The sequence below is a fragment of the Pteropus medius genome, unplaced genomic scaffold, assembly GCF_902729225.1.
Source record: "Pteropus medius unplaced genomic scaffold, Ma_sr-lr_union100, whole genome shotgun sequence".
NCBI lineage: Eukaryota > Metazoa > Chordata > Mammalia > Chiroptera > Pteropodidae > Pteropus > Pteropus medius.
This window is the reverse complement of record NW_024349519.1, coordinates 11,941,647-11,969,009: the sequence shown is the minus strand read 5'-3', so window position 1 is coordinate 11,969,009 and position 27,363 is coordinate 11,941,647. Positions and strand designations below refer to the sequence as shown.

Sequence of the window (27,363 nt, the reverse complement as noted above, 5' to 3'; positions counted from 1 at the left end):
TTTGGTTTCTTACAATTAAAGCTCATGAATCAGAAGTTTGATGTTAGATGAACTATAATTTTATCACTTGAATACTCAAAGCATTGTTTCAATGTCCATAAGAATTATCTCAGTCAAACTCTGAAATACTCTGCTTTTAAACTCTCATCATTTGAACTACTTTCAAGGTCTGTTTCAAGAAATGGTGACCTATTAGTTATCTTGAAAGAATTTTTCATAGATAATTATGAATTCTCCATTTACCCTATTGTGTCTTAACCATTATTATAAAGCCTGTAACACTTGATAGTATGAATGGCAGTGAAAGAGGAAATAAATAGATAGGTGAAGTGAGGTTTGGAGTTCAGATTATGAAATTACCAGATTTACCATAAGTAGCATGTCTGAAAAAGCATGGACAGTTACATTATATAATATGTGCATGCTCTAATGATTTTAGTGTATAACTCATTTAACATTTGTATTTCACTTTAAATATTACTGGAATAAAACAAATAGATTAGACTACCTAGAACAGAGCTATAGGAAGAGTTTGCAGTTGTGCTCAAAATAGTAATCCTGTCAATTTTTCTCAGAGTAAAGATGGACCTGGAGTAAATGGAAAGCTTTATAGTACCAGCTGCCTCCAGCTTCTCCAGGGCAGCTTCTGTATATTTTAATTTTACCCCACAATGCTGTACTATTAAAGCCCATGAGTCAAAGACCACCAGGAACCCACTTGTAGACTAACAAAGTTTGGTTTATAAAGTTGGTGCGGCAAGAGATAATACATACCCAAGGAACTATGAGTGTCTCTAAAAGAGAGTAGGGAAGACTAATTTTAGGATTTGGGGGGCTAGAATTAGCCGTAGAATGGTCTTGCAGAGATTTGTCAGAATTTATATAAAAAAAGTTTGCTGGACCAATCTCTGATTTTAGAACACATGAATCTGTCTAGAGTTACTGTTAGATTAGATTTTTTTCCTGTGGTCATATCTTGAAATACATGGGTCTGAGTGAAGTATTGTTAAAAGATTTGACCTCAGATAGTTTGTTATGCACATCATGGCCAGGTCTGACACAATTTATTTTGTGACTCAAGGGTGTTTTGTAAAATGTTGTTTTTGTTTCAACTCACAGTTCTCCCTCTTGGGTCTAGTTGTCAGTAATATTGTTTTTAACTTTATCAGGATGATTGTAACCGTTTTGTGTTTTAAACTTAAGTAAAGGGAGTTAGCATACTCCTCAGTTCATTAGTTCATATTATCCTATTGGGTCTTATAAGGTCCATGTGTGATGTGTGCATGTGTGTGTGGTTATGTATGTGCACATATACGAAATTTTTATCCTCATTCCTCACTCCCAATGTTTTCCCTCTCATTGGAGGGACCATTTTAATATGTGTCCTTATTTTGCAATCTCCGTGTTATTATTTTGTGCACATGCATTTTTATTTTACACAAATAGTATTATGTATAAAACTCATTCTGTTTCCTACTTTTTTCCACTAAGGGCTATGCTTCTAAGGTTCACTAAATATTAGGCTTTTAAAATTCAAAACTGTTGCCTTGTGTACATATAATTCCTATGTTTTAATACCCTTCTGTTACTATACGTAAATCTAATTCATTTTTCTAAATTGAAGAATTTGTGGTATGAATCCATGTTTTTTTCTATTCATTTTTCCCATAATGATATCGAGGTTGTCTCTTAACTCTTCACCAACCTCAAAACTTTTATGTGTCCTTAAAGTTCAGTGCAAGAAAAAAATAGGTTCATCCATCCATCTATCAATTGTTTATAATTATCTTTATCCAGGAGTGTAATTGCTGTATGATAGACTATGTCTATATTTAAATACTGCCAATTTGTTGCCACTCCTGAATGGCAGTGACAGGCTATAGTTCTACAGCAATGCACAAATTCCTCCATCCCTGTTTTCCCCAAAAGACCTGGAATTATCCAGCTTCTAATTTTTATTCTTTCAATAAGTGATATCTCAGTCTTAATCTGCATTTCTCATTATAAATTTGTTAATATGGAGGATTACCTTTTCAATAAATTGCCTAGTCACTAGCCTTTTTTAAATTGAGGTTGATCTATTTTTCTTGTCAATTTACAGGGATTCTTTGTAAATTTAAATATTAGTCATAAAGGGTTTTAGATAAAATAATTTTAATGTAATCCAATTCATCAATCTTTGCCTTGTTGTTTGTATTGTTTAAGAATTCCTTTACTGTCCTTAAAGCCAAAGGCTTACCTATGCATTTTTTTCTAACTTTATAATTTTATCTTTCACATTTTGGTATTTTATCCTCATAGAGTTCAATTTTGCCTGCGATATTAGATAAAAGTTCAGTATTCATTTATTTATATGTTCCTCCCTAAAATGAGTAGCATATACTTTCCTGCAGTTTCTGGTTAAAAACCTATATGTGATTTTTCAGGCCTGACCACAGGCAGATACAAAGGCTTTACCCGGCAGGCCTCATAGGGCAAAATTACTCTCCCCTCACTAGACTTGGTACACAATCAGTGGATTGTGTAGTCTGAAGGGAGTTGCATTCAAGTAATTGGGCCCCACTGGCTGGCCATGCTCTTCACATGCTTACATTCCTAGCTCAGGAGTCTTCATTCCTATTCTTTATTTGAGGCCTTTGGCAGAGGTCTTCTTCAGTCACTTATTCTGAGGCCTCCTTTTTAGGAGGTGGAGGGAGATAACTTAAAGACACCTTTCCCTACTCTTGACTCAGTATTCAGTACTTTTCCACTCCTCTTCCTGCCTTTTTCAGCCCCGATCCTAGTATCCTTAAAACTGCCAGAGACTTTTGTTCAGGGTTCCTACAACAGTGAGATGACACCCCTTTCTGTGCTACTTCACATGACCTGCCACCTTGTGCTCAGTTCCATGAGGGGAAATGGAATAGAGAAGACTCAGTTCTTCCTCAGGTTTTAGCCACTTGCTTACACAGTAAGTGACTAAAGGCTTCTCTGTTACTTTCATTTTGGCTCACTGTTGCTCAGTCAGCAACTCCCATACCTGAAAACTTGCTCTCTCCAGTTCAGCTGAGCTCCTGACAACACTAAGGTGGCAGTTCTGAGAGTATAGTTTTGGGACCAGCAGCTTTAATACAAGCATCACTTGGGAGATTGTTAGAAATGTGAGTCCAGCACTTACCCCAGACTAATAAAACTCTGCTCTTAGGCCCATCAGTCTCACTTAAATACTCCAGCTGATTCTGATTCATGCAAAAGTTTGAGGACCACTAACTTATAAATAATTTACCTTTTACACATTATTTTATGGTACTGCTTTATCATATATTAAGTTTCCTTATATAATGCAACATGTTCTGTTGCATTAATTCCATTTCTTTATTTCTGCATAAATACCATACCATTTTTATTACTGTTTTATTACAAGATGATGTATCTTATTAAATGGTGTGGCAAATCTCTGTTCTTCTTGATTTTTTTTCTTTCTTTCAGCACTTTAAATATTTCACTCCATTCTTTTTTAGCTTGCATGGTTTCTGAAGAGGTCTACTATAATCTATATCCTTTTCCTCTTATGAGTAAAATGTCTCTCCCCCCAAGGCTTCTTTCAAGATTTTCTCTTTTTCTTTGATTTTCTGTTTGTTTGAATACAATACACATAGGTATAGATTTTTTTAATCTATACCACATAGGTATAGATTACTTATCTTGCTTGGTGTTCTCTATGCTTCCTAGTCTGTGATTTAGTGTTCATTATTAATTTTAGAAAATTCTTGGCCATTATTATTTCAAATATGCCTTATGTCTTATTCAACTATTTCTGTTATTACTTCAAATATTACACATACGGTATGCCTTTTCTCACAGTTCTTGCTGTTTTGTTGTTTGTTTTTTTCTCTTGGACTTCATTCTAGGAAGTTTTTATTGGCCTGTCTTCATGCACATGGTATTTTTCTTATGTAGGCTGACTCTGCTGATGAACCCATCAAAGGCATTCTTCCTTCGTTATGATTTCTAAAATTTTCTTTTGATTCTTTCGTAGAGTTAGCATCTGTATATTACACATGTATTTTTGCATGTAATCTTAGATTATGCAACATATTAATAATTTTAATTTTAAATTTCCAGGCTGGTAATTCCAAAATTTTTGTCATATCTGAAACTGATTCTGATGCTTTCTTTGTTCCTTCAGATTTTTTAGCCTTTTAACATGCCTTATAATTTTTTGTAAAAGATGATTTTGTAACTATGTATGCTGACTGCTGTTAATGAGTTTTATTGTGACTATTTTGCAATATATATACAACTATTGATTCATTATATTGTACACCTGAATCTAATATAATATTATATGTCAATTATACTTAAATTTTTAAAAAATGAACATATTGTATCATGTAATAGGAACTGAGGTACATAGACTTAGTGGGAGGTTTGTTAATTTGGCTAGGAGTGAACAGCTGTTCTTAATGTTTTCTGTTGTTGTAAGTTGCCAGAAGATTCCAATTCATTAAATTTTTTGTCTCCCCTATTGTCTTTGGCTTCCCTAAGAATTTCTCCTTACATGGAGTCTGCATCTTACAGCTCTTTCAGCTATTGACCAGTTATACTAGTATCTTGTTGGTTTGGTGATACAGGGTTGGGGAGAGTAAGCATTTTATCATTTTATGATTAAACCTTTGTCTTTTAGTGGACCTGAAACCTTCACAAATGTTTGTTGGCTTTCCCCCTCCCCCACCTCTTTTATAAGAGACAGAAGGGCTAGAGGGAGTTGGAATCTTGGTAATGCCTTTTCTCCAGGTGGAAGGGCTTATAAGGTTTTAATAAAGTCTTTTCACCTAAAGAATAGTCCTTTGTTATGGAGAATGATCTGGGCACAATTCACAGTGGTTGCTTTTTCTACTCTCCTTGTCAGAGCCATGAGGGGAAATTTGTTGCCTCTTCACACTGAAATCCTAATAGGATTTTGGGGAGGGGGAGGTAGACCCATAAAAGTGTGGGGAAACCCTTCAGACATCAGCTCTCAAGAGTTCTCACTCTCGTCCTCATCCTCACTCAGCCTCCAGCAGTCCCTCACATTTACCATTTAAGTATTTCTATCAATTTGTCTCCGGCAGCTTCTGCTCTAGATAAGAAGATCTTAGCTGTGTCTCACTGGATTTACATATCTCTGTACATTTTGGAGGTGGTGATTTGCCCTGTGATAGTTCTCTGATAGATCTAAGGCACATCATTGATCTTAGTTTGTTCAACTTTTTACCTGTTTTAAGAATAGGAGTGATCTTCTAAGCTCTTTACATGTCAAAGCTGAAAGCAAAAAATACTAATATATGTTTTTATTATCTACTTCAGCAAATTTCTTTTATTCATCAAACTTTTTCTTAGATTAAAAGCTTCTATTGAAGACTTGCCTTACGAATAAGAACAATAAAAGCATAGTGACTCTAGTCGAAGTGGGGATAGGGATTAAGCAAAAAGGATAGAATATGAAACTGTTGGTCCCTTCTATAAACTGATCAGGACCAGGACTAAACCCTTGTAAACATTCAATTGTTTTTTTTATCAAGGATTCTATCTTTTACTTATGTTAGCACTTAATATTTTATTTTGCATTATATAATATGCTCAGTCATCATTCATAGTGTTCACTGTGTGTCTTCATATACTTTATACAAATGTAATTTATTTGTGGAGAGAAGAATGAAATATGTTATATATTAAAATATATAATTTATGGGACCGTAGAAAATAAAATATTCTGTTTGAAGAAATTCCTCTTCTCATCTAGGGAATATATTTTTCTCACATATGGAAGAGAATCATTGTCATTTTATTTTCTACATATTTTTCTCTAGATAGATGTATAATATATTTTAAAAATTTGTTAAAGGTGTTTGATGTGATTATTTTATTTCCTAGATAAAAGATACTAAATATGTGATCATCTTTCCCAAGGTGTTAGTCATCAAATCTGCGTTTCACGATAATTATATAGTTCGTATGAGAAAATTGTTAGACCTTTCTTCAGTCTTCTAACAACTTCAGAATCTTAAAACGCAGCTAAATTTTGAGGAGTGGGGCTGGGAGTCTGATATATAATTCTTTTTATTGACTTTCCAATTTCTGTCATGTTATATATGCTTCTGACCTGTTTTTCAACTGAACCAGTAATTTAGTCCATTACTGGTCTGTGCAAATCTTAGCCACAGCTATTTCCCAAGGTGGTTTTGGGTCTAACGAGTGGTTGGTGTTGATGTCCAGCAGGAAATCTTGCAAACCAGATGATTAGTGTGGTTCAAACTGTAACCTTGTTAAAGCATTGGTCAGGTTGCACTTAGGAGAGTTATTTAATTAGTTTCCCAATAATATTTGTGTACAATTTTTAGGTGACCACTACTTTTTTTTTTCATCATAGTTCAGAGAAAGACAGTTGCTTGTTGTTATCAGAGTCATATATTAATCCAATACTCTTTTTTTTTTAGTTACCTTTAGACAGTCATTTTAATGACTAGTAGAACTTCTCTTGAACACTCGTATCTACAGTGTTGTCATAAACTTAAATTGAGAACATTCAACAATTTAGGCACTGTACTTGAAAGGTTTTTTTTAAAAAATATAAGAACATTCTCTGCCTTCAAGAAACTGATAGACTTATTATGAGAGACAAATATAAAATGAATTATAATACAATATAATAAATAACACACTAGTGATAGAAACAAAATAGCCTGGGATTGTAGATAAGAGAGCAGGAAGTTCTTCCTGAGTTTTCAGAAAATAATTCAAAAGAGGTAACATTTTAATGGGACTCGAATGATTGACTTTTGTCTTGAAGAAATGTAAGTAGACAGAAATAGTATGAGTTCAAAAATAACATAATATATATGTATTTTTTTCTTCTAGTTTATTGAAACATAAATCAAACAGTAAAATCCACTCATTTTAGGTGTACCTTTTTTTTTTATTTTGACACTCAATTTTGCAACTAACACCAAAATCAATATTTTTTTTAAAAAAATAATACATTTCTTCACCCCTCTAAAATTCCCGCATGTCCTTGTGTAGTCATTTTGTACATGTATTTTTAATATATCAAGTAGAATTCTTCAGTGGAAATTTTTTTTGCTTTACTTTTCTGATATTGAATAATTTCTTCTTATATGGTATATATTACCAGGGATTTTTTTTTCTAGCTTTCCAAATTTAGATTATTTAGATATGTGCCTTAGTAAGTTAATTTAGGAAAGACTTACAAAAGCTAATTGCTTAATAATTTACAGGTATGTATTATTTTAATCTTAAATTACAATATCTGTTTTTATTAGTAAAGGTAAATGATGTGATTTAAAAACCATAATGTTAAATGCACAGCTTTGTTTTGCGATTATTATAAAAGCATGACAAAAAGACAAATTGATTGTTTGAAAAAGGAGAAAAGAAGAGGATGAAAATAGAACAAAAGTAGGAAATAGTTAAAATGAGTGTTTTGACATAATGCAATTATTGGAAAAAGTACTCTAATATTTCGGGTTCATTCTATTTTGTCAGAGTCATTCTCAGCTCATCCTTATATAATTTGTAAAAGCAGGTATATTTACTGCCCTAAAGAAGCTCATAGTTTGGAATAGGAATCTGATTTTTAATATTGTATTTATTTACATAGAGCATTATTAGAAAAAGTAGACATTCCATTAAATTCCCTGTAAAGAAATAGTTTATGTATTTGAAAGAAACAAAAAGTTGTATATAGATTTAATTAATTTTTTTTACATGAAAATATCATTAAAGATTACTATTTAAAAGAAAATGAACTCCATTACAGGATGGATATTCCATCAGTGAATTCCTCTACAATGAAGTACACACTTACGTGTTACGGTAAAACTTAAGACATAGCCCCCTGTTTCCCTGTGAAAGAGAAATGCTTGCCCATGCCAGGCATGTCCTGTAGTTGCTCAGTCCTGTGGCTGACTGTGACAAATAAGTATGTCTAATTCAGTATAAAATTATTTATAATGTTTAAGATTCTAAGTATGACATTTTTTGTTCTCTCTTAAATATTGATTCCTAATTATTACATGTGGTCAGAGAATAATATTTAAATGACACTGAATCTTTAAATGTAAAAATGACCCTATAGTTTACACAATTTCATAAATGTTCCATGTTGATGTAAGAAACGTCCAAACCTGTAGAGTATTTTTATGAGTTTATTTCAGCTAAACCGACAATTGCTGGGAAGGAAAATCTTAATAGATTGAGAAAGTGCTCTGGAGAATGGCAGTTTTGAAGCTTATTTTATACGTTAGAATAAAAGGAAGAGGTGAGAAGGGTTACATCAAATCTATTGGTAGTAGATTAAGAGGCAGGAGAAAGCAAAACAAAGAAATAAATCTCTGGGATCAGATGAGAAGTAAGATGGAGAAACATATACTTCTTTTACATTGGTGAGTACAGGATAGTTAATAATTAACATTTACAGCACGTAGCTCTAGTATGTGGGAAACAAGATAACAATGAGGGGTTCTGTGGTCTTGTGCTCTTGTGAGGTCCAAAAAAAGAGGTTACTCTGGCATTTCAATGATGTTATCTTGGATACAAAAAGACAATAGACAGACTCACTTAAGGTAAAGATTGACCTTTGTTAAGAAAGCTAAAGGCCTCGGACCTGATTGCCCATCATGACTCCCTTTTAGTTAGGAATTTTTATGTTCAGGCCATCCTTTGTGCTTACTTTTGGTTTCTGAGTTTGTAGGGCCCACCATTCAGGCCTCTCCTGAGCTTGTCAGGTTTAGTAGTGGCCCCTTTTTCTTCATACGTGTGTGCTTGAAGAGAATGTAGATTCCACTGTTGTGTAGTGTAACATATATATCCATTAATCAAGCCTGTGAATTGTGTTCAAATTTTAAGTTACTGTACTGATTTTTCCACTGCTTGATCTGATTATTGAGAGAAATGTGTTAAAATCTCTTATTCTAATAATGGAATTGTAAGTTCCCTCTGCAGTTCTGTCAAATTTTGCTTCAAATATATGGAGCTGTGTTATTATGTGCATACAAATTTATATTTGTTCTATCATCCTGGTATCATTTTTCAGTGATGTCTTTATTCTAAGAATGCCTTTTACCTAAAGTCTCTTGTTGATATTAATACAAATAAGTTTTATCTTGGTTAGAGTTTGCCTAAAACCCTTTCCCATTGATTATCAGTCTTTCTGGGTTTAGGTACATACACTATGAAGAGCCCATAGCTGGATTTTTAATTTGGCCTGATAATCTTTTTCTTTTCTTAAATAAACTTTGTTATTTAGAAAAGCTTTAGATTCACAATGGAACTGAGCAGTAAGTACAGAATTCCCATATAGCCCCTGCCCCATACATGCACAACCTCTCTCACCATCAACATCCCACACCACAGTAATATCTATATCAATACATCATTATCATCAAAAGTCTGTAATTTACATTAGGATTTTCTCTTGGTGTTGCCTGTTCTACGAGTTGAGACAAATGTATAATGAAATATATTCACCATTTCAGTATCATTCATCACAGTTTCACCACCCTAAAAATCCTCTGTGCTCCACCTTTTCATAGTTCCTTTCACCCTTACCCTAGCAACTACTAATCTTTTTACTATCTCCATAGTCTTACCTTTTTTAGAATGTCATATAGTTGGAATCATACAGTATGTAGCCTTTTTAGATTTTTTTTCCACTTAGCTATATGTATTTGGTTTCCTCCATGTCTTTTCATGGTTTGATAATGCATTTTCTTTTAGTATTGAATAATACTCTATTGTTTGAATGCACCACAGTTTTTTTATACATTCATTTACTGAAAAACATCTTGTTTGTTTCCAGGTTTTGGCAATTATGAATAAAGCTACTATAAATATCTGTGTGCTGGTTTTTGTGTGGATGTACATTTTCAACTTATTTGAACAAATACGAAGAGCTAGATTGCTAGATCAATTATTAAGAGTATATGTAGTTTTATAAAAAAACTGCCAAACTGTTTTCCAAAGAGGCTGTAATAGTTTGCATTTCCACCATCAGCGAATGAGAGGCACTGTTGCTCCACATCCTCACCAGCATTTGGTCTTGTCAGTGTTTTAGATGTTGACCTTTCAAATAAGTGTGTATTTGTATGTTATTATTTTAATTCGTGATTCCCTAATGAAATATGATATTGAATATCTTTACATATGCTCATTTGCCATCTGTGTATTTTCTTTGGTGAGGTGTCTGTTTTGGTATTTTGCCCATTTTTTAATCACCTTATTCATTATTTATTTTTTAAGCAATCTTTGTATATTTTGATAAATAATCTTTTATAAAATATGTCTTTTACAAATATTTTCTCCAATCTGTGGCTTGTCTTCTCATTTTCTAGACATTATCTTTCTCAGAGCAGAAGTTTTTAATTTTAATGAAGACCAGCTTATCCATTATTTCTTTAATGAATTGTGCCTATGGTGTTTTATTAAAAAAGTCATTGGCTTACCCAAGGCCATCTAGGTTTTCTCCTTTGTCATCTTCTAGCAGTTTTACAAGTTTTGCATTTTACATTTAGGTTTATGATCCATTTTGAGTTAATTTTTATGAAATGGGTAAGATCTGTTTCTCGATTTGTATTTTTGCATGTGGATATCTGGTTCTAGCAACATTTGTTGGAAAGTTTGTCTTTGTTCCATTGCATTGCCCTTGTTCCTTTGTGAATTATTTTATACATTTTTTATTTAATTTATTAATATTTTATTGAGGGTTTTTGTATGTGTGTTTATGATAGGTATTAATTCTTAGTTTTCTTTTAATCTCTGCCTGATTTTGGTATGAAGTTAGTACTTGCCTCATAGAATTAGTTAAGAACTATTCTCGCTTCTTGTTTTTATCTTCTGGAAGAGATCATAGAAGACAGAGATGGTAGAGAAGCAAGTATTCTTGCTTATATCTTCTGGAAGAGATTGTAAAGAATTGGAATTGGGTAGAATTTAGTTTATACCTATCAGGGCTTGTTCATTTCTATTTCGGAAGGTTATTACTATTGATTCCATTTCTTTAATAGATATTAGGACTATTCAGATTGTCTATTTTTTCTCAGAGTTTTGGCAGGTTTTATCTCTCAAGGAATTGGCCCATTTTATCTAGGTTATCAAATTTGTGAGCATAGAGTTGTTCTTAGTATTCCACCATTATCTTTTTATTATTTACAAAATCCGTATTGATGCTGCCCTTTTTATTTCTGTTATTAGTAAATTGTATCCTCTCTTTTATCTTAGCTAAGCTGTCTAAAGGATTATATATTACATAAATTTTCTCAAATAACCAGCTTTTTGTTTATTTTCTCCATTGATTCAGAAAAAAAAATCTTCTCTGACTACAATTAATATTAGTAGTGTTAGCACGTTATATTTTTCTCCATTCCTTTATTTTTATCTACCGGGTCTTTAATTTAAAGTGAGTTTCTTTATGACAACATATTTTGTGTTTCTTATTTTGATCTACTCTGTCAATGTCTATATTTTAATTGGTGTACTTTGACCATTGGCGTTTAAGTTGATTATTGATATAGTTAGATTAATGTCTATGGTATTTGCTACCATTTTCTATTTGTTGCCCTTGTTCTTCATTTCTATTTTTGTCTCCATCACTTTTTCTGCTTTTCATCACTTTATTTGATCATTTTATATGATTATATATTCTTTTTTTCTTCTCATATTAATTTTACCTCTTTAAACTTTTTTTTATTGGTTGCCTTAGACCGTGTAATATCATTTACAACTAATTCGTGTCCATTTTTAAATATTATATTACTTTACATGCAGTGCAAGTAACTTATAATAACAAAATATTTCTTATTCTTTTATCTTCCTTGTCTTATGTTTCATTGCTGCCATTTATTCTACTTTTGTATAAGAATATATAACATATGTGTGTATGATATATGAATTCATATATACACTTTATGTATATATATATATGAATACATATAGGCACTATATACATGTGTATATAGATAGATGAAAGTTAGATGGGTTGAACAAACTTATCTGTTATTTGTTAGATCAATTAATAATAAGAAAAATAAGCTTTTATTTTTCCTTTACTTATTTCTTCTCTGATGCTCTTCCTTTATGTCCTTTCCCTATTGAATAGTCTTAGCAACATTGTCAAATATTAGTTGACCCTATATGCATGGGTTTATTTTTGTGGGGCTCTTGATTCTCTTTCATTGGTCTATGTACCTATTTTTATATCAGTACCATATTCTTTTGATTACTATAGCTTTGTAATATACTTAGTACATAGAAGACAGCTGACTTTTGTATGTTTGTTTTATATTCTGATTCTTTATTGAATTTATTTATTAGTTCTAATAGTTTTGGGTGGAGTCTTTGGGATTTTCTATATGTAAGTTTATATCATCTACAAACAATGATAATTTTTCTTCTTCATTTCCAATATTTGAACGTTTTGGGAGGTTTTTTCTCGCCTAATTGCTCTGGCTAGATCTTTCAGTAGTATGTTAAATAGAAATGGTGAGAGTGGGCACCCTTGTCTTGTTCCTGATCTTAGAGGAAAAGCTTTCAACATTTCACCATTGGATATAATGTTAACTGTTGACTTGCTATATATGGCCATTATTATGTTGAGATACATTCCATTTATATCCAAATTGAGAATTTTTATCATGAAAGGGTGTTGAATTTTGTCAAATGCTTTCTCTGTATCTATTGAGATAAAATTTAAAGTGCTGTTAGATAGCACTTAATAGTCCTTTAGTGAAAGTGTTTTATTGGTAAACTCTTGATTTTTGTTTTTATCATGATAAGTTTATTTCTTCCCCATTCTTCTGAAGTAGTTTAACTACATATATAATTCTGAGTTAATACCACTTTGTATAGGTAATCAACCTTTTCTTTATGGTCAGTGATATATAATCTCTTTTGTCTTTGAGTTCTGCCATTTCACCATATTATTTGGTGGGGTTTTTATTATTATTATTATTTATTATGTATTGGTTTTTAAATCTGAGTATGTATGTGTTTTTTCATTCTGCTTCTACCTCCTTCTCTCTGTTACTTTCCTCTGGAACTCTCATTTATTATGTTATACTTTCATGAATGATTCTTAATATCTCTCATACTTCTCTAGCATATTTTTTAATTCTTTATCTGACTTCTGCATTTTCTATAATCTCTTCAGATCTGCCTTTTTCTGTTCATAGCTTTCTGTTCTGCCTGAACTGAAATTTAAGTCAAACATGCAGCTTCAATTTTCAATTGATATATATTTTATTTCCATATTTTAGTTTTTACTTCCAAGTGTACATGCTCATTTTTATCTCTTACACATACTTTCGACATTTACAAAATATACAAAATGTACTTTTTACAAATAGCTATTTTAGTCATTCTTGTGTCTGCCTTTTTATTTTTTTAACGTCTGATTCTGCACATCTGTCTTTTCACATTCATAGTAGCTTGTTTCCTCAGATATTTTGTGTTTTATGTTTTTGAGATCATCTTCATTCAGATTTTAATTGTGATGATTCTTCAGTGTTTGTTTTTAAGGTCTTTTCTTTCATGAAGAATTGTTTTGCTTCTGACAGCCTTTCAGGGCAAAAGTTTTAGTCTGAGGTTTTTGAAAACCATAGCTTGTGGGCATTTTGGCCCAAGACTGCAAAAAAGGTAGCATGTGGTTATTAATTGTCTGAGAAACTCCCCCGTCCCTTCCCATCAAACTCAAAACAAAAAAACCTAGTTTCCTTTTAGATTCTCTTTGCTGGGTAGGTATTTTTCTAGTTCATCCGCTTAGGGTGTCACCTTTCAGTCATTGTGGCTTTATGCAAGTGTCTCCTAACTACTTCCTTTTCAGCCCCTAGGGTTTGATTTCTGTTTGAAAGCATGCTCCATTAAAACCCAAACTCCAATATTTCAGCATTCTTCAGATCTCCTAAGAACAACCACTAGATTCAAAACTTGCTTACCTCTGTGAATTTGTGCTTTTTATCATTTTTGCCTATTTAGTTAACTTTCTTGCCAGCTCAGCAGTATTTAAAGGGATGTTGTGTTTTCTCCATTCAACATTTTTGTACTGGGTTTTTCATGATATATTTTATGTCATATAACCAGAAAAGTATAAAATTCACCTTTTATTTATCCCCCTCTGTTTTATGTAAATGTAAACATTATAGAAATGTTTTTAGTAAGCTTATATTACATTCATAATTATTTCAAAGTTGCTAAAATCACTTAATAAATAAACAACCCGGCAAGATAATAATGGTTTAAACCACCACTTCTCAAACCACATCTCAGAGTAAAAATCTAAGATGTTCTATGGAAAAACATGATAATAAAATACTTTCAGGAAGTCATGTATACTCTATTCCTGCCTAGTGGTTGAAAATGTTCACTGGCTTATTAAAGGTTCTATGTGAAAAATACACAGCTTTCATTTAGTCTTCTTTGATCCATGAAATATTTTTCATGAGGAGAATCTACTAAATGTCTAGAGAATTGTGGACATTGTGGTATAGCAAATAAATGTAGAAGAAAATAAGTTAGCCAAAATATGTTGAAATGACTTTAAAGATAAATTAGATTTAAAAAAGGTATATTAGGTTAGTTTATGGAAAGTCTTAAGTTCCAAATGGCTGTATTAAACTATAGGCTAATAGGGTGAGATTTGAGAAGTGACACTTATATCTATCCCAGGAAAATACACATAAACTTTCTTCTGTGCCTGTGTTTCCCTGTACCTTGAAAATTTAACCAAAAAGAGTAAATTGCTTATGGGACATTCTTTATTTTAACAGTTTTTTTTCTAAAATGTAGACAAAATGTATATTTAATCAAATATTATTATCAAGTATTTCAATTATTATCAAGTATTTTAAGCACGTTAGTCCGTTCACCTTTATTTTTCACTGTAGCTCAGTCCTGATACTCCTACTGCCTTTTTCTACGAAGTTGTTCTATGCTTTGTCTTTTGAATTTTTATAAAAACAATATTAAATAAAAAAACTATATTCCATCTACCAGTTCCCCAATAAAAGTGTTTTTTTATAATCTTTTTCAGTATTTATTTGGACACACATAATATTATACATAGTTATAATATACATAGTTATATAATATGTATAATAATATACATAGTTATAGTGATGATGGTTTTAAATAAGTTCATGGCTGCATGTAATTTTATTTTATCAACATAATTTCATATTGATGCATATTTTTATACTGATTTTAATAGCAACATTGTACTTCTTTTGTTGACATACTAATGTTTATTGTACTGTATCCTCTTGTTGGATATTTAAAATGTTTTGGGTTTTGCATTTTTAAAAGAGATGTTGCTGTATACATCTTCATAATACTGTTTTTATTCTTTTGTATTATAGGCAGCCCCTTACCTTGTACAGAATGCTCTTTTGAAAGTACGCTAATACTAATTAATAAACTTACATAATATAAGTGTTTTCATTTCCTAGACAGCTAAAGATTATATCAGTAATTATACCTACCTTTTCAGATAGATCTTCAATTATGTTATTTCAGTATGATAGGCCTTAGGTAGACTGTCCTTAGTTGAGTGAGTAACACTTTCCTTTTTATTTTTCATATATATATGGACAAAATTATATTTCTGACATAAGAAACACAATATCAGCAGTAAAAATTATGCTCTTGAAACTGATTTTTTTGCCTGGCAGAGATCCTCACTCTGTAATAAATTAGAATATTTCTTTGTTAACTGAGTTTAGAAAAATGTCTGATTCTAACTGACATAGGGATATTATTGTGCAGTTTGTAAGCGAAGTTTATATAATCGATAAAGCATGAAAAATTGAGAGCTATCTACATAGTATTTCCTGATGATAAAGTCTTAGGAGTAGGAAGCAGATCAGGAACATTTATATGATAGCTAAGTGTAGTGTCAAATTGTTTTCTGAAAAGTACTGCACAAATTGTTTTCTGAAAAGTACTGTAACCAATTATGTTACACTTTTGGGGCAGTGTACTTAAGTCTATTTCTCTTTTTTCTTTCTTGGTAAAGACATTATCTAATGTATATTGGTCATTTATTTCACATACCCATTTGAAGGCTGCTGTTATGTTGAAATAAATTTACTATGTTGCACTTAGGCAAATAGAAGGAATAACAGAACTGAGGTGCATTTTCAAAGCTATTTCACTTAAAAATGGTTGAAGCAGAAATACTCCTCTGCTTAAATTCAGGATTGTGACATATCTTTGTCATTTAACAAAATGTACACTATACAAATATAGAAATTCATTATGGAAGTATAAACTAGCCCTGCCTTTTTTATAAAGCTGATGTATCTCCCAATTTTGCTTCATTCCTTTATATTACTATCTTAAGGCAAAGGCCTATTTAAAAAGGGTGAATAACTTATTTTCTCTATTTTTTTATAACTATTACAAATATATTTATTTGAGTGAAGTAAATCTGGTATAGCTTCTATTATAGTTTATTTTATTCACTTTAAGAAGTTTATTGATATTATTGGGCTTGTGGTAACTGCTTTAAGTAGATTTAATCTCATAGTTTATCTTTTTTAGGTTTTCTTTCCAAACCATACTTAATAAGTTTGGCTCATGAATGGGTAAAATGTCTGCGACTCACTTTATATTAAGATGTTTATTAAGTTTATTTAGGTCTTTCATGTCATGTTAAATGGAGGCATGTATGAACATGTGCTTTAAGGCTATCCTACCAGATCAGTTGATGTTGCTCAGTGTTTGCACTTTATAGAAAGTGTAAGAAGATTCTTGTTGAGTTTGCATTGCAGAATATATACCATACACACACACACACACAGACACACACACACACACACACCACACCCCACACACATATAATCTAAGTTTGTGGACCTGTGGTAATTGAATAACTGTATACCTGAACTTGAGCTTCTATGATTGCTTAGTCTTAAATTTAATACCCCAAAACTATCCATGTGTGATTGTGATTAAATCTGTTTATAGTATATCTTGTGACTCATATTCCAGGAAAGAAGAGAATTTTTTTTGTATTTTTTCTTTCTTTCTTTCTTTTTTTTTACAGGAATCAAGTAAAAACCACAGAACCTCTATATTTATATTGCGTCTGCATCAAACATTTTTCACTTTGGAATTTCTTCCAAAGAGGTAGAAAAAGCATAAGTTATTTATGAGTGCTTTTTGTTTTAGTCTAAATTTCAAAAGACTGTCCTTGATAATCTTGCATTAAACATCTACACTTCCAGATTAATGGAAATCTATAGTTTGCATTTAGTTTTTCAATTTGCTTTAAAAAATTACTAAAATTTCAATATAATTTTAAGAAGCAATCAGTAGAATATTTTAGATAAGTAAAATGTAACAAACTCCTGCTGTTCTTGGATGAGATTTACTTGTGTAGATTTCAATTAATTTTCATAATGACTTTTGAAATGTTGTAAGTCCATGTCTTGCAAAGTCCGTAGAAAGTCTCTCTTTGTTTAGAAATTATAAATATTTGAAAAAGAGTCTTATGATCAAATGTTGCCACTGGTTCAATTTCAGCTTCTATGTAACAAAAGCTGTTCAGAACATCCCACCTTGGAATGATCAGCTAGTAAGGTACAAAAGGATGTATTGACCATCCCTAATACCATCAAAAACCACAAGAGCCATTTCCAGGTACTGGACCATTTGGACAATTAAGGAATTATATATTGAGGAAGAAGAGAGAAGTAATACAGGCACTCTCCAAATATACTTTGTACTTTATTGTAGATAAAGGAAGGCTGAAAACTTTTGGGCCAAGCTCTCTCTCGATACTTTATAATTTCTAGTTTATTGTGATTAAATAACTAAAATAATTTCTGTCCCAGAGAGGAAAGGCATTCCTCCTTCTGGCAGAATCTCAGACAATGAGCAAATCTCAAATCCAGTCTACTACGGTTCCTTACAAAAAGACTGCAAAAAGAGCTCTAATGATTTTCCTTTTTGTGCAGATAATACTAGTAATAGTTGAAAGGATTAGTAGTAGTTAGTATCAGGAGTAGAAATAGCATTTATAAAGATGCTCAGATACACTTAGTCTTTAGGGAAATGCAAATAAAAACCGTAGTGAAATACCATTTCACAACTACTAGGATGACAATAGTTTTTTTTAAAAAAAGCACAAAGTAAATATTGTAGAGGATATGGAGAGATTGTATATTGAAAACAGTTTGATGGTTCCTTAAAAAGCTAAATGTATAATTATTATGTGGCCCAGCAGTTTTACTTCTGGATATATATACCCAAAAGAATTGAAAACAGGGAACTCAGATAGTTACTTGTATGTGAATGTTTATAGCAGCATTATTCACAATAGCCAAAAGGTGGAAACAACCCAAGTGACCTTCAGCAGGTGAATAGATAAACAAAATGTGGTATATATATATACAATGGAATATTACCCAATCGTTAAAAAGGAATGATGTTTAGATACATACGACAGAGATGAACCTCAATAATGTCATGCCGAGTGAAGTAAGCCAGCCACAAAGGACGATTGTTTGATTCCATGTATATGAAATATCTAGAATAGGCAAATTCAAAGAGACAGAAAGTAGAAAGTAGATTAGAGGTTACCAGGGGCTGGGGTAAAGGGAATGGGAAATTATTGCTTAACATGCACAGAATTTCTGTTGGGGATTATGAAAAAAATTGGAAATAGTGGTGATGATCACACAGCATTGTGAAAAGAATGCCACTTGGCCACTTAAAATGGTTGAAATGGAAGATTTTATATTGCATTTTACCCCAATAAAAAAAGAAATAGAAGTAGTAGTTATAGTAGTGTAATAATAGCATTTAACATTTAAGTTCTTAACTGTTTTACAGGCACTGTCTTAAGATGTTTATATGTCTTAACTGTATCTGTTTTGCACTATTGACATATTTTATCCATAAAAAGTTAATATTAGTAAATGAAAGATAAGAAAATTGTATTTGGATTTTGGGGGGTTTTAATTATAATGGCTATTTTGTGTTTTATTGCCGTCTGTTCCTCTAAAAGCACTTATAGTTATATTTTTATTATAACTTTTTATTTAAAATCCATATTGTATTTTTTAAGCTGATTTCCAGTTGTTTATTTCCAAACCATTTTTGGTACTTTCTACTTAAAAATATATTCATTGAAGAAAGTTTATTTTATAAAATAGTTCTACAAGTCTAATATAAGAGATTGTATTTGTTTTATGGATTGTCTGTTAGACATTCATGTCCCTGAAGGCAGCATCTGTAGAAGCTAATACAGTGTCCGGCATTGGTAGACACCAAACAAATATTTCTTGTACCTATGGTTGAAAAAAATGCATTAATTTATAAATTAATAATTAAAATTTATAATTATAAATTAAGTAATAATTTATTTATTAACAATTAATTTATAAATTTAGAGAAATTATGTGTAATAATTTATAAGTGAATATACAAGGGCAAATTTGCATTTAAGATAATTTAACATAAAAATAAGATATTAAAATATGTAGTTGAATTTCTACCATGAAGACTTATAATTTAAACAATTTTAAGAAATAAAAGACTAATAGAAAGTGAACAGTCATAGGGTATTGTTCAAATCATATCTATAGAAGAATTTGAAAAGTTTCAAAATAGGATGTCTAGAACTACTGCTTTTACTCTTTGACTTTTCCCCCTGGACTCAGGTATTCTGTGACAGGAATAAAGCCCAGATCATAAGGTCTACTACTTAATAATATGCAATAAATATACAATAAAATAAAATTGTTATGATTATAAAAGGTAACACTATTTTGATGAGAGATATTTTCAAAATTATTATTTCCCAAAAAGTATATGGATGCTTCTTCTAAGACCTTTAATTTTGAATGGCAACTAATATTTTTCTTTATATGCAAAAAAGAGAAAATACTTATAGACCAAACATTTGAGAATCCCCACCACAACCATGAAAAAGCTTTTCGTGCCTGCTATGAAACTCACCCACATACACAGATTTTTATACCAGTATTTTGTATTTGGGATTTCAATATGAATAAATGGAAAAGATTATCAAACATTGGAGAAACATTTCAAATGAGAAAATTACTGACTCAAACAAATAAAAAGGAACGTTGAAGAAAGAGAGATAATGAAGTAGAAAGACCTTCCTGCCCTGCCCCCTCCCCCCAAAAAAACTATAATTAATAAATTCAAAAAGAAAAGAGAAGGAACAATATAGTTGACCCTTGAACAAAATGGGTTTGAACTGAACAGGTCCATGTATACATGGATCTTTTTCAGTACATACACATTTGGCCCTCAGTATTGCTGGGTTTCACATCTGTGCATTCAACTAGTCAAGAAAACAATGTTTTCCATCTGCAGTTTGGAATCTGGGGATCAAGAGGGCCAACTGCATGCATTGTTCTATGCCATTTATAAAAGGGACTTGAGCATCCATTGATTTTGGTATCCTTGCAGAATCATGGAACCAATTCTCCACAGGTACCAAGGGACAAGCAGTTAAGTTTTGGAGGAGTCAAAAATTATACGTGGACCTTTGACTGCATGGGGATTGGTGCCCCTAACCCCTGCATTGTTCAAGGGTCAACTGTGTCTATAACAGAAATTCTCATTTTGGAAAGGAGAGAATGATGAAATGAACAGCAATAATCGGTCCACAGCATATATCAAATATTGCTGGGCAAGCTGGGCAAGCTTTCTGTGTTCTGACAGTGGAAAAAATTTCTCTGGTTGCTGCTCTTCCAGCTCATGTGATTCTGCTGTAGAGGATAATCTTCCTATGTCCATTGTCCTGTTATTATTAGTGAAGGTATAATTTGGTATTTTCTTTCTGGAGTACAGTTTGAGGGTATGTATCAAAATTTAAAACATGTTCAATCTTCAACCTGTTAATACCGCTCCTGAGAATTTTTTGTAAGGCTACAATTCTACAAGTTCACAAAGATGCATGCACAAAAATCAAGATTTTTAAGAAGTGAAATATTGCAAACAAAATAAATGTGTATAGGTAGGACAAGGGTAGAATGTATAATTAATTTACTAAAAATAGCATAGTTATATTTATACAGAAATAAGTGAGTACCATTATTGAGTACAAAAAGATTACAGAACACTATATAAACCTATTGTATAAAATGTTTATGTATTCCACATATTTAAGTACACAAAGAGCTCTACAGAAAGATGTTGGCCTAAAAGGATTTTCTTTGGGTAATTGAATCTGGATGATTTTCACTTTTTTACATTTTTCATAATAAGCATATGTGACTTTTACAAAAACAGTATATTTTACTAAACGATATGGTTCTTGACTAGCTACTGTGGATTATTCACAAAGAAACTGACTGTGTTTAATTTTAAGACTTAAACTTTTCCCATACCATTCAGCATTATTCTGAATCATCTCCCCTAATGTCAATTGATATTTATTCAAGAAATTATATTACTTTCAAAAGAACAAAATCAAAAGTATCGATTAGTCAAATTCTCTAAAGCCAGATGGAAGTGAGGCCTTACCTGACATAATACTACTTGTATTAAGTAGCTTTAGTTACTAGGTAATAACTTGTTAATACTGGGGCTCCTTTTAGCTAACAGGTAATTACTACTGCTGATAATGTGTACAAATATGATTATTGATGAAGTTATTTATTAGAGACCTGGCAAGTTACTTAGCCTCTCTAAGTCTGAGATCACTCATCTGAAAATGAAGAATATTGCTTGACTTAGCAGCTTTTGTTGTGAGGATTTAATGTGATACACCTACATGTAAAACACTTTAACAGTACTTGAAACCTTAATGTACTCAAAAAATGTTATTTCTTATCTCTGTTGGTCTATCATTTATCTATCTATCTATCTATCTATCAATCTATCTATCTATCTATCTATCTATCAATCTATCTATCATCTATCATCTCCCTATCTATCTGACCATCCATCCATCCATTCATCCATCCATTCATCTATCTATCTATCTATCTATCCATCCATCCATCCATCATCTATCAGAAAAGTCAGTAACCTAATTATGTTTTCTCAAGTAGATCAGTGGTTTTATATAGATTGCATTTTATGTAGGATGCTTCTTTCAAATGGTAATTTTGAGTTTATTCTTATACAAGAACGCCCCAAAATAATCTTCTATTATAGTATACTGTCAGAATTAAGTAGTGACATGTAGGAATGAATTCTCTGAAGATTATATTGTCATTTTAGCTTATATACCCTCTTTGACTAGTTCTTGGTTGGACCACGGAAGAAACTTGGCCTAACAATAATTAATTACTTAATGATTTTCATTAAACTGACTTATTAACAGCTCTTTTTGTAGTTTAATTTCAATAAATTTTTCTTGTTCTATTTTTGTTATGTTTACCTCTACCTCAAAGCCTAAATTGCATGTTTTTGGACTTATATGAGAATTGTATTTGTCATTTTTAAATCTAACTATTTGGCTGGTATAACATCTTTACATATTTTCTCATGTGTGTGTTTTAAATAAGATTAGATATTGTTTCTAATTCTATGAAATCTTCATTTATCTAGGCTTACATAGAATTAAAGTCTCAGTTATTATTATATATCATATGCTGGGTCTACTGATTTGTTAGTCAACTATCTTTCACCAATTCACATGTTACCAATAATTTCTCATAATCGTCCTGATTTGTATCACAGTTTGGATTTGTTATTAAAGAAAATATACATCTTTCTTGTGATTTTTCTTATTTTCTTGAAATCTTTACTAGACATGACTGTTTGGTCACTTACTCTAAATGTAGACTTCCTCCCTAAAAAAATGTTTTAAATAAGAACAACTTTGAAAGACATAGATCTGTTTTTAAATGTTGGGTATCAGAATAAGTTTATATTTAAAGGAAGCTTCTATATAAATAGCATTCTAAATCTGAGAAAATATTTTTTTGCCTTTATAACTGAGAAATCTATGTAAGGAATATATATTTTCTTTTTAGTTGTATTTCCCTATAAAAAAAAAAACCAAAAAACAAAAAACAAAAAAAACTATTCCAGAACAAATATCTGCCTTATCTACATTGAAGATATTGAAGCTATAAAAGTAAAATTTACTTAGAAAACTCCATTCAAAATTCAAGTGCCTAGTTCATGTAACGGGCTGATGGATCTGTGTGTTTTTTCACTAGGATATTGGAATAAAAGCAAATATGAGCATTCTATATTCTTTAACATTAGCTATCATATAATATTCCTTTGATGGTTTTTATAAATTCATTTTTTGAATCTGTAGTAAAATCTTGGGGTAAGAACAATCATCTTTCAATTTCTATAACAGTTTTGTTAGAAAGACAAAGAATCTGTTAAGGTAGTTGTTCGTGAAGCAAACATCAATTATTATCTTATTGCTCTTTTGCTACAAGCTAATAATAATTTTAGTAATTTTTTCAAAGTGAATTTTGGGAAAAGAAATTTTATCAATTTATGATTCACTTTCCAATTTAAAAAAGTTGTTCTTGAGTCTCATGTCATGTACTTTGTTGAGTTTCGTGGGTAAAAATGTTATGTTGGCTGATTAGAGAAAGGTGAATTCAGTGTTTTTGGCTCCTATCCCTTCATTTTAGCAAACTTCCCATTGTTTCCTCTATTAACCACTTCAATATTTTTGGGCAAATGAATTCCACCAGCTGTGCTCCTTGTTGATACATTATAGGTCTCAAAGTATAATTATAATCCATTTATCTTTCCTTGTAGCATCAGAGACTCCTTGAAATGCTAGATACAGAGAAGGATTTGTTAAAAGAAAAAATAAAGGAAGCTTTGATTCAGCAATCTCAAGAACAGAAGGTAATACTTTACATTTGCTCAATGTGTGGAAATAATGTATCCTGTTACTTCATATAATACATTTAGTGTATGTCTTATTATTTATAGGAAATATTGGAGAAGTGTTTGGAAGAAGAAAGGCAAAGAAATAAGGAGGCATTAGTATCTGCTGCAAAGGTATTTCCATCTGAAAAGTTTATTCTGTAGTTTAATTTAGATAATTTTTATCTGTTGTATTTTTATTGTTTATCCTCACCTCAAAGCCTAAATTGAATATTTTTGGTCTCATGTAAGAATTGTATTTATCATTTGAAAGTCTAATTATTTGCCTGGTATAAACCCATTTGTAATAATTGGTTTCTTTGTATGTAAGTGGAATTTAAAAATTGAGTTCATTAATGGTACAACCAATCTACTTTTGTAAAATATTTCATTCCAGAAAAATAAAAAAAGAATGTTTTTCTTTCTTATTTTTCCTCTTAAACTTAGGCTACCATTGTTCATATTATTGTTAAATTCACATTACACAAGATTATCAGGATTTGAAATGCTTTACATTTAGAATTGTAATTGTTTAAAAAGAATTTTAAGAAGAATATATATATATGTGTGTATATATATATGTGTGTGTGTATATATATATATATATATGTGTGTGTGTGTGTGTGTATATATATATATATATATATATAGACACTAATATCCATTTGATATTTGATAGGCATCATACAAGTAATATGTATGTTGGGGTACGTGTGCATGGGGTACATGTATATGTATGTGTATATATGTATTTGCATGTATATTTAATTATCAAGATATGTGATTTTTAAAAACTGACTTTGAAATAGCTCATGTGAGTAGTGATTCATAGATATTAAATGTATATACCAACAAATACATATATAGTACTAACTTTTGAGGTTCGGATGTCAATTTAAATTTAATAAATAAATATCGAAAATCTCATATGTGCAAATAACTATACCAGGGTAGAAATTCAAAGATGACTATGATTTCATCTTTTTCTGAAATAATTTACAGTCAGGTAAGAAAAATATTACTTATATACCAATAAGGCAAGGAGGAATACATTAAATTATTATGAGTGTATAGATAGTATTTCCATGTCATAGGAGTTTTTAACAAGAAAACAGAAATAGGCAACTATGTTGAATGTTGCTTTGAGGCCAACAAAAATAAGCATTAAAACAACAAAAAGTATCATTTGGATTAAACAACATGGAAGGCATTGGTGAGCATAGTAAGAGTAGTTTAAAAGAAGAATGGTAAAATAAAATAAGAGTTCAGAAAATGGTAACTGTCAGCTTCAATAACATTTGTCAAATTGATTGTGACCTGGAAGCAATAGAAAAAGTGGTAACCCTGGGGATGAAGAAGGGACTTTAGTGCATACCAAAGTACGATGGTTTCCTTGAGGAAAATTCTTATGCAGTTATTTGAGTTGAAACTGAAGTGTAGGAACTATTTTTATGGCACTCCATTTTACTGAATAACTAGGGTTATAGAGACTTTAATATTTGGCAGACATTTTCTCCAAAATAAGAGGAGTGAGCCCAGTGACTTTAAGAAAAAACTGACAATTTTCATTGCTAATGATAAAATTCATGCTTTAAAGCAAAAATTAGAATTTTGGAAAATTTGTATTTGATTTTTAATACTTAAGACATTTCTGATGAGATTGATGGTGTTACAAACAAATGCGACCTTTTTTTAATGATATAATGAAAAATGTCAAAATCTAGAGGAGATGCATAACTCATTGAACCAATGTTTTCCAAATAAAAAAATGTTTTTAAAAATCATGTATAGATAAAGGATTCATTCAAAGTACAAGAAAGGATTGTAATGGAATAGAGTAACAAATTGCATTGAGATGATTTGATTTTCCTTATTGCAACTAACTTTTAAGAACTACTTCTTGTGAAGTTTTGGTGTGGAATCATCAAGAAATATCTACAGTGATCTCAACTGGCTACTAAATACTCCTCCCTTCTCTACTACCTATCTGTGTGAGACTGAGTTGTTTTTTTTCTTAATATACTTCAACCAAATAATATCATTACATATTTAATATAGAAGGCAGATATGAGTATCTAGTTGTCTTCTATTATGTCGGATATTAAGAAGGTTTACAACATACTTCTCACTTTTTAATTTTGGAAAATATAGTTATTTTTCATTAAATATAATGCTTGTTAATATAATGCATTTACTGTTATTAGTTTTAAATGAATTAATAAATATTTTAATTTTGTCTTGATTTGAATTTCTAATATGATAAATTTTAATCTATATGTATAAGCGATATAAACAAAAGCTTTTTGAAATCCTCAATAATTTTTAAGAGTGTAAGGAAATCTTAAGACCAAATAGTTTGACAGCTGCTACTTTAAGCTAAGGTTTGATTTCTTTGAAGTTTAGAAATGCCATAAAAATAAGTATATTATTTACAAAAACAAATAATTGATTTTATTTTATGGCGATTATTAAAATGCATAAAAACATCAGAATTAAACCCTATAGAATCAAAGTTTTGTGTTTTTTAGATTAATTCAAGCCTGTTTTACTCAAAGAATTATTGTGCAGTTATCCTTTCAAATATTTTTCTTTTGTCCATTATTTTTTTTGAAGCTTGAGAAAGAAGCAATGAAGGATGCAGTATTAAAAGCCATAGAAGAAGAAAGAAAAAATTTGGAAAAAGCACATGCTGAAGAAAGGGAGTTATGGAAGACTGAGCATGCAAAAGATCAAGAAAAAATATCTCAGGCAATTCAAAAAGCTATACAAGAACAAAGAAAAATTAGTCAGGTTAGTAAAATTAACTCTTTGTAAATATTTTCATTTTTCTCAAAATGAAATATCCTTACTATTATTTTATCTTACTTAAAATCACCTTAGCGGACATATCAGTATTTAATTATTTTGCCATTGATATTAATACTTGAAACAAATAATTGTTTATATATATGTATTTTTACTTTCCGATACTTATAATTTTTACTCTATTTTCAGAAAAGTCAGAATCCAAATTTGTTTAGTCATTACAATTACATTAAGCCTCCTGTTTAATATATTTTTTCTTTTTTGCAAACACACACATGCACACATAATACAAAATAATATGCATGCGTAGAAAACAATTTGATTCAATTAATTTATGTCTGATTTGTATATCTATATACCTGTAGTTCACAGTAGTAATTAATAGAACCTCTCAAATAATTCCTATGGTTTCATAAGAGATATATACATATCAACAAATGTGGCCTACATACAATATAACTTTTGATTACTTATAGGAAGAATTAAAAACTTTATTAGTTTTTTTAAATATTTGAATTTACATGGTTTTATTTTACTTGTATTTAGTCTTTTCTTTATATAGGCAAGAAGATACCTGAATAAATCTTTCCTTAAACAAATATAAAAAGCAAAAAATAACATTCGTAGAAATCTTTTCTTTTATGCAATCAAAGTGTGACATTACTACCATTATTTATTCAACCATGCATTATAAATATA

At 30.7% G+C, this 27,363-nt stretch overlaps 1 protein-coding gene across 10 annotated transcripts in view; it reads left to right on the top strand.

The window, feature by feature from the left end:
• The window catches only part of CCDC91 (coiled-coil domain containing 91), a 354,495-nt gene that overhangs the window by 172,663 nt on the left and 154,469 nt on the right, over positions 1-27,363 (top strand). For all 10 annotated transcript variants that reach the window (XM_039882422.1, XM_039882421.1, XM_039882427.1 and 7 more), the window contains 3 exons: positions 23,746-23,838; positions 23,926-23,994; positions 26,473-26,649. In XM_039882422.1, the coding sequence (XP_039738356.1) occupies positions 23,746-23,838; positions 23,926-23,994; positions 26,473-26,649 (339 nt within the window). The remainder of the gene's footprint in view (positions 1-23,745; positions 23,839-23,925; positions 23,995-26,472; positions 26,650-27,363) is intronic.